This window comes from Dissoconium aciculare, assembly GCF_010015565.1.
Source record: "Dissoconium aciculare CBS 342.82 unplaced genomic scaffold K489scaffold_2, whole genome shotgun sequence".
Classification (NCBI taxonomy): domain Eukaryota; kingdom Fungi; phylum Ascomycota; class Dothideomycetes; order Mycosphaerellales; family Dissoconiaceae; genus Dissoconium; species Dissoconium aciculare.
Genome location: NW_022984952.1, coordinates 1,443,354 through 1,461,153, shown reverse-complemented (window position 1 = coordinate 1,461,153; position 17,800 = coordinate 1,443,354). Strand labels below are relative to the sequence as shown.

The 17,800-nt window shown below is 52.5% G+C and overlaps 8 protein-coding genes across 8 annotated transcripts; 5 read left to right on the top strand and 3 right to left on the bottom strand.

The window, feature by feature from the left end:
• Positions 1-775: 775 nt before the first annotated feature.
• Positions 776-1,270, top strand: K489DRAFT_290080 (uncharacterized protein; the record flags this gene model as incomplete). The annotated part of the gene is made up of 1 exon (XM_033600166.1): positions 776-1,270. A coding segment is annotated over one exon (495 nt), but the record flags the coding sequence as incomplete, so codon positions are not given.
• A 1,059-nt stretch (positions 1,271-2,329) lies between these two features.
• Positions 2,330-2,974, top strand: K489DRAFT_386715 (uncharacterized protein; the record flags this gene model as incomplete). The annotated part of the gene is made up of 2 exons (XM_033606249.1): positions 2,330-2,457; positions 2,539-2,974. 2 exons carry the CDS (start codon positions 2,330-2,332, stop codon positions 2,972-2,974), a joined length of 564 nt encoding a protein of 187 aa, XP_033463380.1.
• On the bottom strand, positions 2,855-4,424 carry K489DRAFT_376752 (uncharacterized protein). Its single transcript, XM_033603991.1, has 2 exons — positions 3,984-4,424; positions 2,855-3,913 (listed from the first exon to the last, which is right to left on the bottom strand). The coding sequence occupies exons 1-2, from the start codon at positions 4,165-4,167 to the stop codon at positions 3,126-3,128; spliced, it is 972 nt and encodes a 323-aa protein (XP_033463379.1). The 5' UTR covers positions 4,168-4,424; the 3' UTR covers positions 2,855-3,125.
• Positions 4,425-4,597: 173 nt separating this feature from the next.
• On the top strand, positions 4,598-5,524 carry K489DRAFT_312111 (uncharacterized protein; the record flags this gene model as incomplete). Its single annotated transcript, XM_033600835.1, has 3 exons — positions 4,598-4,890; positions 4,975-5,213; positions 5,256-5,524. The coding sequence occupies 3 exons, from the start codon at positions 4,598-4,600 to the stop codon at positions 5,522-5,524; spliced, it is 801 nt and encodes a 266-aa protein (XP_033463378.1).
• A 1,429-nt stretch (positions 5,525-6,953) lies between these two features.
• K489DRAFT_113358 (uncharacterized protein) lies at positions 6,954-9,598 on the top strand. The gene is made up of 2 exons (XM_033598912.1): positions 6,954-8,363; positions 9,026-9,598. The coding sequence occupies exons 1-2, from the start codon at positions 7,148-7,150 to the stop codon at positions 9,319-9,321; spliced, it is 1,512 nt and encodes a 503-aa protein (XP_033463377.1). The 5' UTR covers positions 6,954-7,147; the 3' UTR covers positions 9,322-9,598.
• A 20-nt stretch (positions 9,599-9,618) lies between these two features.
• On the bottom strand, positions 9,619-10,621 carry K489DRAFT_350845 (40S ribosomal protein S8-A). Its single transcript, XM_033602434.1, has 3 exons — positions 10,596-10,621; positions 10,460-10,528; positions 9,619-10,392 (listed from the first exon to the last, which is right to left on the bottom strand). Exons 1-3 carry the CDS (start codon positions 10,598-10,600, stop codon positions 9,861-9,863), a joined length of 606 nt encoding a protein of 201 aa, XP_033463376.1. The 5' UTR covers positions 10,601-10,621; the 3' UTR covers positions 9,619-9,860.
• A 281-nt stretch (positions 10,622-10,902) lies between these two features.
• On the bottom strand, positions 10,903-13,971 carry K489DRAFT_376748 (uncharacterized protein). Its single transcript, XM_033603990.1, has one exon. It carries the CDS (start codon positions 13,816-13,818, stop codon positions 11,020-11,022), a length of 2,799 nt encoding a protein of 932 aa, XP_033463375.1. The 5' UTR covers positions 13,819-13,971; the 3' UTR covers positions 10,903-11,019.
• Positions 13,972-16,227: 2,256 nt separating this feature from the next.
• Positions 16,228-16,923, top strand: K489DRAFT_407090 (uncharacterized protein; the record flags this gene model as incomplete). The annotated part of the gene is made up of 3 exons (XM_033607330.1): positions 16,228-16,256; positions 16,340-16,429; positions 16,584-16,923. 3 exons carry the CDS (start codon positions 16,228-16,230, stop codon positions 16,921-16,923), a joined length of 459 nt encoding a protein of 152 aa, XP_033463374.1.
• Positions 16,924-17,800: the final 877 nt, after the last annotated feature.

The window sequence follows — 17,800 nt, the reverse complement described above, 5'->3', positions numbered from 1 at the left end:
GCGTCTGTTCTTCTGTTGACGTCAGATTCTGACAGTTTGGTGCCATAGTCTCGCGAGATCTGGTTCCTCTGAGTCTCTTAGAGAGTATCTGATGATTGATATTGAAAGCAGCAGCTGCGCTCCGTTGGCTCCGAAAATGACCAGATCTATACGCATTGATAGCAAGATCGATTCTACCTTCTTGATTATCTGATGACATGTCTCGTTGTTGATACAATAAACAGGAAAGATGTTGTTTACAATGCCAAGACAAAATGGCCCGTTCGGTGATTTGGCCCGCTCGGTGATAGATTACGTTAGCTATAATATTGTAATTGCAATAAGTCGTCAAAGGCACATTGGACGGAAACTTGACCGGCTCGGTAGTGTGACCGGCTCGGTAGTAGGGTACGTTATGTAAGCCTCCCGGGGCTTACATAATTGTTCTTCATCAACGGTCTACTGGACATGTTGGAAACTTTGGGTGATGTCCTTGTTCGTTGCTAAGTTCTTGCTGCTGCGTTTGAATCGAAACCTACCCTCAGAGACAAATTGCAGGAACAATAGCAAAATTCAAGAATTGTGACTGGTTGCCTTACCGATGTCGTGAATCAAAAACATTCGTGTTGTGCATCGTTCAGGTGAGCTGGCCCTGGGCGCGAGTCAGCGGGACAGCTATCATGCCCTACATGACTCGCACTGGAGCAAGCCGCGATGAAGACCTCCGAATCTCAAGTACCGCAAATCAAATTGATTTCATCCCAGTGGCCGTCCATCATCGACTGTATCTGCCATCATGGCGACACTCTTCCGGCGGCAAGCCCTGGTCTGTGAGTGCAGACGCACATTCTCGACATCTGCCTCCCGGTCTGTCAATCTGCAATGGCAGCAAAACGACTCCGAAGCACTCGCAGAGGTGATTCCACCTTATCCATACGGACCAACTCTCCTCTATAAGCAGTCTCGAACTGGTCTCTATGGCGGCAAAAAAATCACGTACGGAAACAATGTCGGCACGAAAATTGAGGTCAAGACTCGTCGATCTTGGAAACCCAACATCTTCACGCGAAGACTGTTCAGCAAAGCTCTTGATCGCACTGTGCAGGTTCGCGTCAGTTCCCGCGTCCTGCGCACCATCGACAAACTAGGAGGTGTGGATAATTACCTCCTCGGAGAGAAAGAACAAAGAATTAAAGAGCTCGGCGAATCCGGTTGGTGGTTACGATGGGCTATAATGCAGACACCTGCGATCAAAAAGCGCTTCGCCGCGGACAGACAAAGAATGGGACTTCCTGAACTGTCAGAGGTCCTAGAGGAAATCGAGACTGAGGAAACATTAGACGAGGAAAATTCCGAAGCGCTCTCAACCGACGATGCGTTTTCAGTCGAGGCCGCGCCGAACAAGCCGCGAGTCAAGTTTCGTGTCGGTCGTGGACAGCACATTTATCTTACAGAGAATGGCTGGAGGCGGACCAGGCCTGACCCCATGCGATGGATCAATGCAGCAAAGGCAAAAATCGAGGAGACCAAATATTCTCAATACATGACCGAACATACCGCGAAGTTCACCGAGGAGCTCAAAATCGCTGACGCTATAGCCCCCGCGAACGAGAAGCTGACTCCAGAGGAAATCAGTTTGATGACGAAGGTTGCCCGGCAGAGGATCAGGCGGCGCTTGGATGAGCAGCTGGAACTAGACTATCAGCGATCTCAAGAAGCAAGACAATTGAGAAGAGTTGCGAAAGCAAAAGAAAGGAACGCTGCTGAGCGTGCGCGGAGAGCACAAGAAGCTGAGTCCGACGGAAGTGCAAAGATTGGAGGGTTTAACTACGTTGCGGCCGACATTGACCCTGAGATTGCCATCGGAGCTGCCCAGGTTGAGAGCGGCACTGTACAGCTATAAATCACTTTTGTACAACACGTATTGTATTATTTACCACGCAATTGTTGCTTGACGATTGCTTGCGACAGCAGTCCAGCGAAGGTATTGAGCCAATAAACACAATCGCACGCATCAATCATGTTCCCTCACTAGCTCTGGAACAATCAAGATTACAATATGAAGCGTGTAATCCATCATCAACAATAGTAATTAAGCTATAGTCATAACACTGCCCAGGTGGGCACAAGTGTTTGTCAAGATGGAACAAATCGGCACTCGAACCCTATGACTCCCGCGGAGGTCGGCCAACTTCACGAAAGCTACATTGGAAATCGAGTTATCGCTCGGGCACGCACGTGACAGTGGCCTTCTTGAGACGACACCGAATATTGCGCATCAAGGACGACCATCTCGAGCATATAAATCATTCAACAGTCGACAATCACGATGGTGTCCGTAGCGGCTCGTATGCGCAAACTTCAGGCTGCCATCACCGCGATTCGACTTGGACCCGGAGCTGCCAAGCTACCACAAGATGTGCAAAAGATAGAGTTGCGATTCGCATACAAAATGAACGGTGGACACATGGGAGCAAGGTAAGTTTATCATTCCACTATTGGTGGAGACGGAGTCCCGAGTTCGGACGGCAGACTGACTTCATGATTGTGTCTGAGCAGGAAATTCTGGAGAGAGGAACTTCCGCGATTAAAATATCACAACCCGGCCGTGGCTATGACAGTACATCGAACTGAACTCGCAGAGGACCCTTCGATCATGTCGATACACTATGGACCACCTTCGATTGCAGAAAATGCCACGACTTCGCCATCACCTTCATCACCATCATCACCAGTCCCGGACAACAGTCAAGCTACGGAGGAGCGGATAGAGCAGCTCGACATGAAGAACTACACCAACTCCGAGATCCTTGACGCACTATTGAAACTGACCAAGGCGCAACCGGTGGAGCAGACTCCGGATGACATTGAACTTCTCGCAAGGTTGAAGAGAGAGGCAGAGAGGAGTGCAGAGGATGCCAAATTATCATTGGAGGTACGGACAAGAGAAAAGAGGGACAGAGAATTGTTGGAGCAAGCACGAGGAGACCTATGATGGTAGCGGGGACTGATAATATGAGGCGGTCATATCAGGAGATGCAAAGCGAATACTTCAAGACGAAAATGCATAGCGACGGGATCGCGTACATGGTTGCGCCGTTGGGTTGGCGGACGCGTGTAGATTATTTGTATACTTCATTGTATGACTACGCGACTGGAGCAGTGACTTCAGTCGTGATATTTTCCGTGGTCAGGGTCAAGTTATTCCACCAAGCCAAGCAACCGAAAACAAAGACAATGACCATTCCATCCGAGAAGATTGTCTGCGCAATTGTGAGATATCGGCCTAGAATTCGGACGTAGCCGGCGTATGGCTCAGGGAGAAATCCGCTGTTGGCCACAGTCGCGAGCATACCGCCTCCCTGAAGTTGTCCGCGTTCCATAAAGTAGCGAGTACTTTGGAGAACGAGCTCGGCGGATGTGAAGATGATGAATAGGCGTGGACCGAGCCCAAAGCCAGCTTCGTCACTATAGACGCTCTGGCTACGAGCGAGCTTGGTGCCGTTGAATGTTGACGTGAGTGCGATGTATGTGGCCAGAGTGAAGGCAAATACGGCGTGCACCAATTTCCACACATACGCTGAGCTGTTTGTCGTTGTTGGCTGCCCTTGCTTCTGCCCACCTGCACCAGCTGCTCCTGCTCCGCCCAACATTGCCTGCAATGCTGGTGGGAATGCCGGCGCCCCAGCAGCACCGCTGCCATCGCCGCCAAATCCCTGACCACCCATCATCTGTTGCATCATCTTCATCATCGGGTCGTCAGAGGCACCTCCAAGACCAAAGTCTTGTGGGCCCTGCTGTTGCTGCTGCATCTGCCGCATTGCTGAAGCGAAATCATTGCCGGCGGGTGGTGCGGATCTGTTGGTACTCGTGCGCAGTGTACTGATGTCGACCTCCTCCGGATCATCTGTCACCGATGCGACCTTGGCAGCAGCTGTAGGCGAATATTGTTAGTAGCCGCCAGTTACGAGAGGAGCTGTTGACACTGTAATTGAAGCACTCACGGCCGCCTAAGACCTCATCGGGAGGTGCAACACCGCCGTTCAATGCCTTGATCTTCGCTAGCCGGTCTTCGCCTTGGTCGGCCATTTTCTTCCGCAATTTCTCGCGGCGCAGGCGCGCCTGCTTCTGATTGGGGGTCTCATTTTCCGGCACCTCAGCGCCGGAGGTTGTCGCAGCATCAGCCATGATCTGAGATATATCTAGTGGTGTGGGCCCGAGTCTGGCCAATACCGAGAAAAGTCACGAAGTGCGGGATGTTCAGTTGGATAGCTTGTGCTCAGACGAGCACCTTAATTGAACGTTTCCCACGCAGCTGTGAGGTCATCCTCCGTTGCCAAATCACATGCCAGCATGCATATGAACCACCATGCTTGTCAACCTCCGTATACAGTTTCTGCTTCACAATCAATAGACACAACGAATAAGCCATCGTTTACGAACGCAGGCTGCATACATCAGAAGCGACGAGAAACGCCTTTTCGCTAGACACTCGGTGGTACATCGTTTTTCAGCTTTTACGCACTGTTGTGTTACCCTAGGGTTGGCTCGAGGGCTGTCTACCTGCGGTTGACTTGGGGAGAACGTGACGACTGTGATCGGACATCAACAAATCATCATGAAGTCAAGCAAATCGAAGCGAGCACCTCTTACACATTTCCTTTGCATTCCATTGATCACAGCCAATTCTCGTCCGCAACTGCAAAAGTCACTTGAGTGCTTCAAGGCACGAGTGGGAGCAAGCAGCTCAAATATTCACCGCAACGAAGCCGACGATGATAATACTGTTACAATTCCTGAATCCGCAATTCGCCCAGTGGATAGTCTACATTTGACTGTGGGAGTGATGAGCCTTGACGGACAGAAAATCGACGCTGCTGTTTCTCTTCTAAGAACGCTCACATTGGACCTGTTGTTGCGAGATGCTCCTCATGAACATGGCTCTGCAGAGGCGGCAACTGAACCTGGAGATGCAATTAAACAATCCAAGACCAGCTCTACTACTAAACGTGTGGATCCGATTGTGGTGGATCTGACCGGCCTGGCATCTATGCATGATCCTCGTAACACATCGGTCTTGTACTGCGCTCCCAACGACACCACTTCACGATTACAGTGCCTTGCCTTATCAGCACAACGGGCTTTTCGCGACAGTGGATTCCTGATTGCTGATGACAGACCGCTAAAGCTCCACGCTACCATTGTCAACACCATATATGTGAAGGGAAAGATGCGTGAACCCAAAGCGACCAGAGCAGCCAGACCGATGAGCATAGGACAGACGAATCCGTTCGCAAGTACGACCGAGCCGTTCGGCCCAGCACAAACGGCGGATTTGGGACAGGGTCGGCACACCAATGATTCTGGAAAACTAGACGCGCGTGGCATATTAGAGAAATTCAACGACTTTGTCTGGGCGAAGGATGTAGTCGTTGATCGTCTGGCGATCTGCGAGATGGGTGTGAAGAAGATCTTTGATGATCAAGGCATCATTGTGAGAGAAGAATACGCCGAAGTTGTGGCAGTATCCCTGCTGCCACGTTGAGCGTTGCACGCAGATCCGCGTCAAAGGAGGACAAGAAAAGCCCACGAGGTGGAGCACAGATCGGCCGGCAGATCTGATTCGAGCAAAATGCTCTACGATAACGTCGCTATTGTGCACAGTAGAGGCGCCGAACGTATTCTGGAACTGATTCATGAGTATACTTCAGTCACGTGAATGGTTCTTGACCTCCTACACACACGGCAGATCGCGCAACTTTGCGAGCATTGGCTCCGACCCATCATGGTACGGTAAGGGTCAAGAACTGATGCGTGGTCGCTGGAAGACGAAAATGGAACAGAGAAATAATCCTGTATTCACAACCTGTCTGCGTACAACTGTCACTCGAGTCGCGCAAGGCGGCAGGTCAGAGGCTGCACTCGAAGGAGAGGGGTCACGGACTCGCGGTACGCAGAATTTGGGTTATGCATGCGATCTCATTTTAAATTCCTCGAGCCAGCAAACCTTAAAATCGACGGGAAAGATTGGACCTCGTCCGCCACTGTATGGAGCACTGGGCTCCTGAAGTTCCTCCCATTTCGACCATGTCGTGGTCGAAATAGAGAGCACTAACAACACTTAATGACCGTGGTCGACTCACCCCTACTAAAGGAAGCATTCAGTGAAAAGCTTGACAAGCTCCAGGGGAACTGCAATATTAAATGTCTCAGTTCAGCAACAGTCGACACGCGATCACGTTGTACTGTGTTTAATTATAGTATTACAGTAGTTGCAATATCGGAGCGATTGCGTCTCCAGCTAGGAACGAGGTACACAACAAATGCCCGCTGATGGTGCAGCTGATGGTGCAGTGTTCTTCATTTCCTGCTGCTCAATTAAGGTTCACGCGTACCTGTATTTTCCCATTGCAAGCAGCGCTAGTGCCCTATCTGGCAACACCCCAGCCAACCTCACCTGGTCCAAGCCTATACCTACCCCTGAGTGGCCGGGGCCATCAACACACAGCAGTGAGAACAGTCACAACACCCATCGAAATCACCGAATGTGTGGCCAGTGATCCGGAGGTAGCCCAAAGAATCACAATGGAACCACGCTTGGAGCTGCGTTCGATCACCATCGTTGAGTCCTCGGCGCCGTCCCAAAGATCGCCTGCTCCGCGCGGTGGCTTGTGTGAGCGTCCCAGTTCATGTGGCAGCCATAGATCCGTGATGCTGTGAGGGAGCCAGCCAGCCAGCGGCCACGATCATCAGATGGTTCTGATACAGTGATATGTCACAGTACGAAGGTGCTGTATCGCTTGTGTGCGCAATCGGCTGACTGATGACCAGCGCACGCGGGCTTGATATCCAATGTCCTTTAGCGTACTAATGTGGTGAGTCTTTGCTTCTGTGGTGGGTTCTCCTACGGCGTGGGCTTATAATTTCGACCCCGAGCTATTGGCATGCTTCCATGGTGTGCTCTGGGACTTGCCGTACGCCGACTCCACTCCGCTCTGCGCGACACCTTCTGAGCGCCTCCTTCGACATTCGTTTATTCTTGTCATCACGTTCGCATTGAAGTGGTCGCACGCGCATAATTGCGGCCCTCGTCGCCGTCGTCCTTTCATTCTTCGTCTTCGCCAACAGTGGTCTTCGTGCCACGTCCATTCGTTCTTTTGTGATCACGATGCGGTCCTTTCTTGCTCCAGTCATTCTTTGCGTCACCCTCGTCAACGCGGCGCCAGCACCACAACAGCCGGTCAATGATCTTCTAAACAGCGTTCAACAGAACACTGGCGCCGAACCAGCACCCGTCAGCGTGAACACTCAACACAGCGACCTTGATTTGACGACACCAACACAAACCACCGCGGCGGCGCAACAGACATTCACCGAGCCTTCATCACCGACCTTCGTTTTTGTCGAGCCGACCACCACCGCTGCCACCACCGCTGCCACCACCGCGCCTGTATCGCCGGCAGAGAACATCGCAACAGCCGACCATGCTGTCACGACTGCCAGTCCGACCTTTCAATTTGCGCCGACTGACAGCGTGACCACTCCGAGCTCGCCGACGTTCACCTTTGCGGGGACCGATGCTCCAACTGCCAGTGCTCCGACTGTCAGTGCTCCAGCAGTGACTGCCGCTGCAGTCAACGAGCCGACTGTCGATCACGTACCTTCAGTGCCGACTACGACCGTCTTGCCCGACACTACCGCGCCTTCGTTCACCTACACTGGTACTGACATTCCGACGACGATTGCCAATGAGATCGCGACAACTGTTGCTACAGAGGTTCCAACAACCATCGACACTGCTTCAATTCATGCCACTGCGACCGTGTCCGTCTCGGCCTCAGCATCGGTGCAAGCGAGCGTTGATACCACTGCGATTACTGCGGCGACTGGTGCTGTCGCCGACACGCTCACTGCCGCGCAAGCGGTGACTACTGCAGCAGCAGCCACATCGCCATTCGCTTTTGTGCCAACCACCACGGAGGCAGCGACATCTACTGCGGTGCCAATTGTCCCGGTTGTTGCTGGGACCGCGGCGCACGAGACGATTGTGCCCACAGCTGTCGTGCCCACAGCTGCCGTGCCCACGATTGCCGCTACAACACCGCTTGTCGTTCCTACTGTCCAGCCAACCCTCGCCGGTGAGGGCAGCGCTCAGCCAACTGTCCCAACTTCTGCAGCTTCCATCAACATCGCTCCTGTTGCGCCCGTCACCACAGCAGCAGGTACAGTCGTCGCGGACCACACAGCTGCTCCGTCGAACTTTGTGATTGGAAGCCAGACTGTGTCCGTTGGTCAGGCCATCAACATTGGTAGCACCCTAGCGATGATTCAGACCACTGGCGGCAAGACCGAGCTCTGGATCGGTGACAAGACCAGCGATCTCAGCTTCACTGCGACTGCCGCACCCACCGGTCCTGCCCCCGCAATTACCTCACCCGCCGCTTATCCAGCCTCGGCAACCAAGTCCGCCGGCGACACCATCCAAATCAACTCGAACGGAAACTTGGTGCTGGGCTCCGTCACGCTTGTCCCGGGCGAAACATTCACCCAAACCGGCGCCAACCACCTCGCCCAGACCGTCGCCGTGCACACCTCCGACGGCAAGACCCAACTCGTCATCGCCGACGCCAGCGGCACCCGCACTCAAGGCCTGCAAGTCGCCACCGTCGTCCCCGTCCCGGAGGACCAGGCCAAGTCCACCATCACCGGCACCGCCAGCGCCGACGCGCCCGCCCAAACCACCGTCAACGGCCAGGTCTACCACATTGGTGGCGCGACCCTCGGCGGGGCGGCTGGCACGCTCAAGACCACAGGCGTGGGTGCCAATGGTGCATCGGCCACAGGTGCGCCTGGTTCAGGTCTTCTGGCTCAGACCGGCGCTGCCGCCTCGTCGCAAGTGTCCTGGATGGGCGCGATGGCCATGGGTGCATTCATCGGTGCGTTCGCTGTGATCTAAGCCCGGATCGAAACCCCTCTTTCGTAATGTTGATTATATTTTATTTTGGATTCTGCATTGATCTCCAAGACCCTCCTTCTGTCGAATTTGAATCGTTGAATTCTCATTTCTTCCTATCTAAGCTGTCAGCCAAATTTTGGCAGGAACCTCTTGGAAAAGGACAAGAACAAAATGGTGAGATGTCATCATTGTTGGCAGAAATTTCGACGATCCCCATGTTGTATCTAAACCCAGACCGAGATATCCTTTTTCTTAATTCTAATCTTGCATATCGCTTCGAGAAATTCGCCTCAGTTACACTTCGATTTTGTCTTTGTGCCAGACATGAAGCAGCAGGGCTAACCGAGTGTAATTTTTCATGTGTGCGTCTGACAGAAGACGGCTGAGAGATTGTGTGAGCGTGGCAGTGATCACGACGATACGTGCTATTGTGTGAGGATGAGAAATGTGTCGATACAACAGTGACACCTTGTTCGTCGAGGCACTGATATCCTGTAGGGCATTAGGCGGAGCGTGAAGCTCCCGACTACACCTGGGCAGACTAGGATTAGGCGAATTGTTTCTGTCGATAAGTGCAGCTGTGGAACTCGGTAAATTTCACGCTGTGACGAGATCAAACATGCAGCGAGTGAGAGTGACCATTACGCAGGCATAAAAGGAGATCAATAATGAGAAACGCAGATGCTTGTATGAAATTTTTTGGTGTTGCATTTGTCCATTGGACACATCTAAGCATAACCATGCGAGACACGACGTGCCAAGGCATTTGCATCAATACATCAACATAATCCCTCCATAATGAAGCGGGAAAAGGTCTGCCTTTCGACCCTGTTGATAGCCCCATTTCCGAAGCAAAAATGCAATCACTCCCAGCCGTAGTCATGATAAACGCCAAGCAGCAGAAAGATCCATACGATACATCCGTCTACTTTCGGATGGCACGCTGGTAGAAAGCAAGCTCCTCGCCCTCCAAGATGTAGCCGTCGACACGGCCGCTCTGGCCGGGTCGGCTGGCAACGACGGCGTACAATCGACCGGCCTCGAACTGTCGCTCCAGGGCGGCCTCGACCTTGCCGCCGGCACCGGCGAATCGCTCCTTCTGCTTCTTCTCCACAGCATTGCTCTTCTTGACCTCCTCCTCAGCGGTCTTGCCCTGTCGTCGACGACCGAGGGGCTGACCGTAGTGTGCCTCGTACCATTGTCGGAAAGGAGTGGCATCAATCTGGATAACGGCGGCCTTGGTGAGGGTGTTGGTACGGACGAGTTCGTTGTTGGACGGGTGGAAGGCCACAGCAATCACGCGGACCTTGCGGGCAATGCCCTCGCTTCCCCATGAGAAGTTGCCGGAGTCGATGCGCAGGGCACGGAATTTGCGGTTACCGCCACGGGTGCGGACGAGATGGATACGTTTGGCGCCGATACGGGTGTTGGCGGGTTGACGACCCTTCTCGAAAGCTCTATATGTACCCTCGCATCAGAAAATGAAGTCTGGCGGGAGGGCAGAGACGATCGGTTTATGCATACCTCTTCTTGCGATAGTATGCGCGCTTTGCACCAGAGGCGCTGCGCTTGTGACGGGAGTCACGAGAGATACTGTAAGATGTGGTCAGCGGTTTTCATTTCTCGATCGCGATTGTGGACGGTCTGGTCTTGACTATACCCCATGATTGCGTTTGGTGAAGGCGACTATTGCACGATAGGTCAGTAGGCTGATGAGCAACAGTATCTTCAGCAATTGATCCTTACAAGAAAAAAATCTGCTTCACAGGCGCTGTGGGTGTTGCTTCAAGAAGTTCGAAGTCGCGATGTCGTGTGCGCTGCCGTGTACGCCAATCTGTGAAGTGCACCTGGAATTTCGTGGGTCTTGGCGCCAAGCCACATGAACCGCATTGTGAAATGTACAACGTTGGAATAAATATGGTAGGGCTTTGATCAGCTGAAGTGCTGGGCATCACCTACAACACACAGGGGCGTGAATAATGATGTTGAAGCTACAGCAAACATAATGATCCAAATCTCATATTGAGAATAAGATCTCGAGCATATTTTACATGACAATGCCTGACAAAATTCCGAGCTTTAGTCTATGGTTTTCGTCTCTTTCCTCCTTTGCCATCATCGTCATCATCTCCTCCGAGGAGTCGCTCCGTCCCACGCCAGTCACTAATTTTCTGTTGCACATCATGGAACATTTCCTTGGTGATCTCAGCCATGCCATCTTCGCCAGGATTGAACATATATGCATTTGCAAGCATTCTCATGATTTCCTTCTCCAGTTGTGTCCCGTTGACGATAGCATACGGATTGAGAAGATCCGCACGGTCGAGCTCAATCGTTGTTGTGCTTTCTGTAGGCCGCACACTATTCGGCGTGGCTGCAGGTGAATCGCCCGAAGAAGTAGTGGAGGCCGCGGTCGCATTTGCGACAGCTGTCTTGCCAGCACTGATGGCAGATCGAATGAATTTAAGACTTCGAGGCTCAAGCACGATACTCTCGTATCCAGGAACATCGCGGTCACGGAGCGTATTGCGGAAGTAGGACGCATGCTTGTGACTTTCAATATCGTGCATGATTGCGGACGACATCTTGGCAAAATTGCGCGCAGCTACGATTTTGTTGCTCCTTGTCAATGGTGCTGGCGAGCTTGCGGGATGGCTGTGCGCCTCAGACGGCTCCGAGGGCGATTCTTGTCGCTTTCGTTTCGCCTGTGGTACAGGCTGTGAGGAAATTGTGCCACGACGTTTGCGGGTGGCAGGTCCGCCAGCAGATGCTCCGGGCGGTGCGACCATGGCCTCTCCGTCGTCGGGAATGCTCGCGGCAGGCGTCGTGGGCTCCACCTTTACGCCATTCTGGCTGCTGGGCCGGTCGTCTTGGAGCATACTCGATGATCGCACATTTGCCTTGGTTCCCTTCTCTGTCGATATTGTTGGTGCCGACTCGTCCGAACCGGTCGATTGTAGACTCGGCGACCCAGTCCCTTGTGTGACAAGTCGCTTGCGGCCCACACGGCTCTTGGCCGAGACAGCTTCGCTCGACGGACCATTCCCAAGAGTGCGCTGCGCAGAAATCGGCGACCCTGGTCGGTCTCGTGTAGGGCTTAGAGGCTCAAAATCTGGCCGTGACAGTAGTGTTGGTTTGGAATTTGAGTATGGTCGCACGTCAGACTTCCATATCGATTTGGGCCTTGGACGAACCGGTGTTACCAGCGCAGCCACATTATTTGTAGACATGGGCCGAGGTTGAATTTGCAGCCTGGGAGCGGTGGCAGGAGTTACACGCCCTTGAGCATGGATTTGCTGCGCCTGTAAAACTTGAATCGGCGCCTGATTCGCATGTTGTGGAGTCCGGATTTGCTGAGGCGGAATTTGCACTTGCCGGTTAGGGCCTTGTGGAGTGAGCTGAAATGGCGGCAACATGTAGCCTCCAGACTGAGCATGTGGTGGCCGATAGGTCAGAGGTTGATTCTGCGGCGGTTGTGAGTAAACCACCTGTCGATCTGGGACTGCCTGTTGTTGATGCTGGCCCGCTTGATGCTGAGGCATGGGTGTCGCAGAAGGCCTTCTGGAGGTGCTTTCCGGAGTCTCGGGTCGACTAGAGGACGCCCGGCTTTGCTGCGGTTGCTGCTGCTGGAGTGGATACTGCGGTGGCACCTGGCCATACGGGGACGCGTGCGGGCCCGGTGATGCTAGGTGCTGCACAGGAGATCGAGCGTGACTCGGCGCAGCAGGTTGTATATTCGACCGAACCGTTAATGGTCGAGGTGCTGTTTGTTGGGCAGGTACCGAGTCTGGCCGCGGATGACCGTGCGGCGCAGCTGCGATTGGCAGTGGATAGTTGGCATGCTGATTGGGTGTGATGGTCCGATTCATCGTAGGTGGCATGGGCTGTATCTGTGGCGGCGCATTTGGAGCATGTCTCAATGACGCACCCGACGGCGGAGCCTGTGACGCTGGCAGCGAAGCTCTAGCATTATCGATTGGAGCAGCAGACGGTCGCCCAGTTACTGGCGTAGTAGTATGCTGTCCAGTCGAGACCGGCCCAGGAGTGCCGCGATTTTTCGAATTGGAGTCTGATCCTGGCCGCGCGGCGAGATTTGCCGCAGAAGATGAGACTTGGCCTCCCGGTGTGTTTACGTTCTGTGGGACAGGCCGAGTACTATTGGTGCCATTTTGTTCCTGTTGAGAGGGACCACGAGTGATTGGTACTTGAGCCGGAGTCGCGGGTAATATCTGATTCCGTTGAGGAACGGAATGAATAGGTTGCTGTTGCTGTTGCGGTCGTTGTTGTTGTTGCGCCTGCTGCTGTTGTTGTGCATCCAGCCTTCCAGATCGCAGGTCTGCTATATTGCGACTGATAGCGACATATTCATGTTCCTGACCACGCAGTGTTCGGACTATGTTGTCGCGATACCGTGCATACAAGCGTGCAACCAATTGCGGTATTAGATGCGCGTGTTGCGCGGCCTCTTGCACCGTGGGAAAGCCGGGACTGGCAGCCTTCCGTTTGCGCGAGGCCGGCGATGTGTTGCTCGGGTCTCCATTGGTCGTGTTGTGATCGTTTATCGGGGCGTGTGTATCGCCATTTGTTTGTCGCTCAACATCGAGCTTGGCCTCCTCCTTTAGCAAGCCCAGGTAGAGATCTTTGAGTGCGTCGGGTGATAGGCGGCCATCGTCGTATGTAGGATCACTGCGGATGAGTGGAATCTGCTTCAATTCATCGGCAATGCGCGTGAAGTTGACTGCCGACGTGACATTTTCTGAGCGCAGAAATTGGAATAAAAGGAGGCTTTCCAGATTTGTATAGGTGAATTGGCTCATGAATCTCGCTTGTCGCACGCGGGCAACGTTTTGACCGGCATCGTCCAGGATAATCGTTTGGTGCATGTAATTCTTCCTAGCGACACATTCGTAAATTCATGACGCGACGAACTGCTCGAGAGGCTGACAACTGAATTAACAGCGGTGTGTGAATTGTTGCCGATGGAATCTGTTGATGAATGTCATCATTTCTTTCTGTTCATGTGAATACCGTAGATGGTCTCACGCGGGAACGCCAGTGTTGTCTGTTGATGCTTCTGGGTCTTCCGTACTACTGGAGCTGTCGCTCTGGAATGTACGGAGGGCGGACTGCCTCAACAGACAACACTCCAGGGCTGCACAGCTTTTTCCCAATGCACGAATCTAAGAATGTTGACTGTCTACCTAGGTAGGTAGCCCAAGCCTTTTCTTTTTGAGGACGAAAGCAGGTAAGACATAAGCTCGTAACAATTATGACGGTGTCTGCAGCTCGAATTCGTCGCGCCTGCGAGATCTACAGCACTAAAAGCATGTTCGCGAGAGCGCTATTCAAGGAGTTTCAACGATGCTCTTTGTATACAGTCATCAATCAGATTGACGCAAGATCATCGGGGGTTCAACATCGCTCTTATCATCCATCATCACCTTGGATGGCGGTTCAGCGTGGCACACGTAGCTACCGTAGAATGTGGTCGCCTGCTGGAAACAGGGTCATAACTTGCGAAGCTAGCCTATGAAATCTGTCCATGCCGAGACTTGTCTGCTTGTAGGGTTTGCGGCGGCATGTATATGGTACCTAGGCATCTTTGTTATGATTATACATGCCTACCTAGGTACCTAGATATGTAGGTAACAACAATCTAAGTAAGGAGGAAGTGTGAGAGCGCGAGCTTGGACGACGTTGGTATCAAGCAAGACGATGCGCTAGTACTGTGTGCCCATGATACTGTATCGCCCGAGGACGGTATTCCACACTCGCGATATATCAAAACCCAGGAGGGCACCGTTTCCCAGCTCATCGAGACTGTCAATCGATCTTCAGTATCTGTGCTCAAGCACAGTCAGTTAGTATCACTTTCCGATTGAGAGATCTATCACGTGCGAAGCAACAGATGCAGAACTACAGTACATGTCCATGTGCTGTTTTGATTATCATTTCATCAGCTGCGTCAACCCGGGGTAATGGCACTTGTCATCCTTGAAAACAAGCGTTGATTAATCTCGATCGCCTTCAGCGGGTTGATGTGATCGCATAGTCTATGATTATCATGTTAATATCGTGTAGCCCGAGAACGAGGCATAACACACGTTCCTGTAGATGCGAAAGAGACTTGCAGGGTATCTCAAAACGAGACGATGTCTAACGGTAGTTGGACCCCTGATGAACTTGTGCCGCAGCCCCTCTCCCGACTGTTGAACTAGCATCAAGGCTTCTCGAGCTTGAGAGTCCCAATGAGGAAATTTTGGAGGTCGCATCATCATCAGACCGACAACCTCCAGTTGGAAGTTTTGTCGCCATCTCATGCCTTCAGTCCATGTGCGCATGCCAAGTGGCGGCTGACATCCATGACATCCGTTGTATACAACAATACCAATAAAAACATCGAGGTTGATCCGGCAACTCGGTTCGCGCCCGACAGTGCTTGACTCGATTCACCAGTCTCTCACGAGCTGTCATCAATGTCTCTCCATCGGGGCTCCGTTTGCCCGCCGCGCGACCGCATGCACACCCGCCGCCGCAGACCTTGACCAACACCAGAGCAGCTGTTCTGGTTCAATGCGGTCGGGATTGAGGGTGGGGAGTCCGAGCGGAAGACCGAGGGAAGGAGAAGCGAGCCAAGGAGTGATGGGAGAGATGTACATAGAGATGGAGAGACATTGCTTTGCCCAAACCCGTAGCAAGCGCGCACGCTATACTGTTGTACCATCCCACTACAGTCGCCGAACCGTTGATTGATAAACAACAACGAGGTAGGCAAATATGTGTGGGTGTACGTGCGGGTGTGTGAGAGAGGAAGAGAAATAGAGAGGGAAAGGGAGACGGAGTAGGAAAAGGGTTCACACTGTATATTAGTAGGAGAGATTCAGAAACGTGCTTTTGAATTGTAGTACTATTAACACAGTTCCTTGCCAATGCTGTTGTCGCCGCCGCTGCTGCCGCTACGGCTTCCTACCATTGGGACGGACTAATTACCTCCAGCATAGTTCATCCACTACCACAGCGTGCCATAACCCCATCTCCGCGTGCTCTCCAATAAACCTGCGCGATTTGGGCCCGAGTCCATTCCCCGACCCTCATCTATCCTTTCCAAACAAACAAATTCCACGGTTCATCATTCTGCCTGTATCGTCTCTCGCGACCTGCTGGACCAGGGCATCTTTCAGGAATCTGTGCCGCGTTATTCATCGTATCGAATCCATATCTCCAGGCAACCCTTGCGACCGTCAGCCGGGAATCCCCCACCAAAAAGCAGCAGCTCTCTCGCCGCTGCAATCATGCCCAGTCGCGGCCCTCGGCCTGAATCGTATGTCACGCAGAGAGTCCACGATGATGGCATCGTAGCCATGTCAGTAAACGAAAAATAAGTCTGACAATATCTGCATGCAGAACCATCGCGCAAATCTTTGCCGATGATCTCGACGCCATGTTCGGCCTCACTCCTGAGGTCGAACAGCTCACACAAACCGTAGAGGACAAGTGAGTCGATACACCGCCGCTTCACCCGCCCCGATCGCCACCTTTTGGCGATTCAAACGTTCTCGTTGAGTCCGTTCCGAACAATCGTCAATTGACATGTGATCCATTCTCGAATATCATTGAACCTCTTCGCTGACAAAACGGCATCATGTAGAAAGCTCAAGGTCTCTTCTGGCAACCGCGAGCTTCAGGAGCTTGAAGCTCGCCTGAAGAAAGCCGAGCAGCGACTCGCGCGAGTCTCACGGAATAATTCACCTGCCACATCGCCCACGAGCGAGCAGCCCCCTATCCTCGAAAACGCACAACAAGCAGCAGCACCTTCCGCCGCGTCAAACAAACACCCTCTCGCACAGCAGCCCTCCTTCCCTGCCAGCCGGCCAGCGACTTCCCAACAGCAGCAGGCCGAGGCCCACCGACAGCAGGGCTTTCACAACGCTAACGGCAACAATGCGAATGAGTACGTGATGGTGGATAGGACCGCTGCGCGGGCATGATAAGGAGGCGGGGTTTTTTAAAGGCTTCTTTTAGGAGACATAGGGCAATGGACAGGACAGGAGATAGCAGGGAGACCAAGATGGAACAGGATACTACATCTTGACACATTTGCATGGAGTTTTTGTCGTTGCGCGGATCTTACCCTTCTTCTCCTTTTTGAGAAAATACCTTCGCTTCATAATGGGACACTTTTTTCTTTTCTTTCGGAGATGATCTTCATCAGTAGTCTCTGTTCTAAGGTTGGATCCCATGTCTGGAGAATTCAGGGAATCGCTCAGACTCAGGAGGGAAGTCCTTGATTTAGCTTATAGACCATCTCTCGAGTCCTGCTTTCAGAAAAAGATACGGTACTTACGAGAATACGACCGGTTGGGACACGCAACCCGATTCCCGATACGACGTCAGCGGACACCCTTTTGGAGTGGAGTGAAGAGATAATCTTTTAGGCAAAGTTGGGTCTTACTGCCTCTCAACAAGCATCGGCTGAACCACACAAAGCCTTCGATGCTCGATCCGGATGGAGAAGAGATCGACCGCTCTCCTTGCAAGGATCACTCACTACCCAAAACCAAGAGCAACTTGAACTCCTCTCTTCTCCCTTTCGGCAACACATCAAGCTCGCGCGATCTAAGACCACTTTATGCGACAACATTCGATGCGATTCGAAGAGAATGATGTCGTCCGAGAACGTGGACGATGTGAAAATTTTACCTAGGTATCTTTGGACCGATCGTTTCAACAACAAACACCAAGACTTCAGAGGTAAAGGCGCTTCAGCCCCCGACGAAACATGTACACGTGACAAATAGATGGTAATCCACCTCGAGGGACGTTCCATCAAACATGCTCTGATATATTCCGTATCCCGTGCCAGAA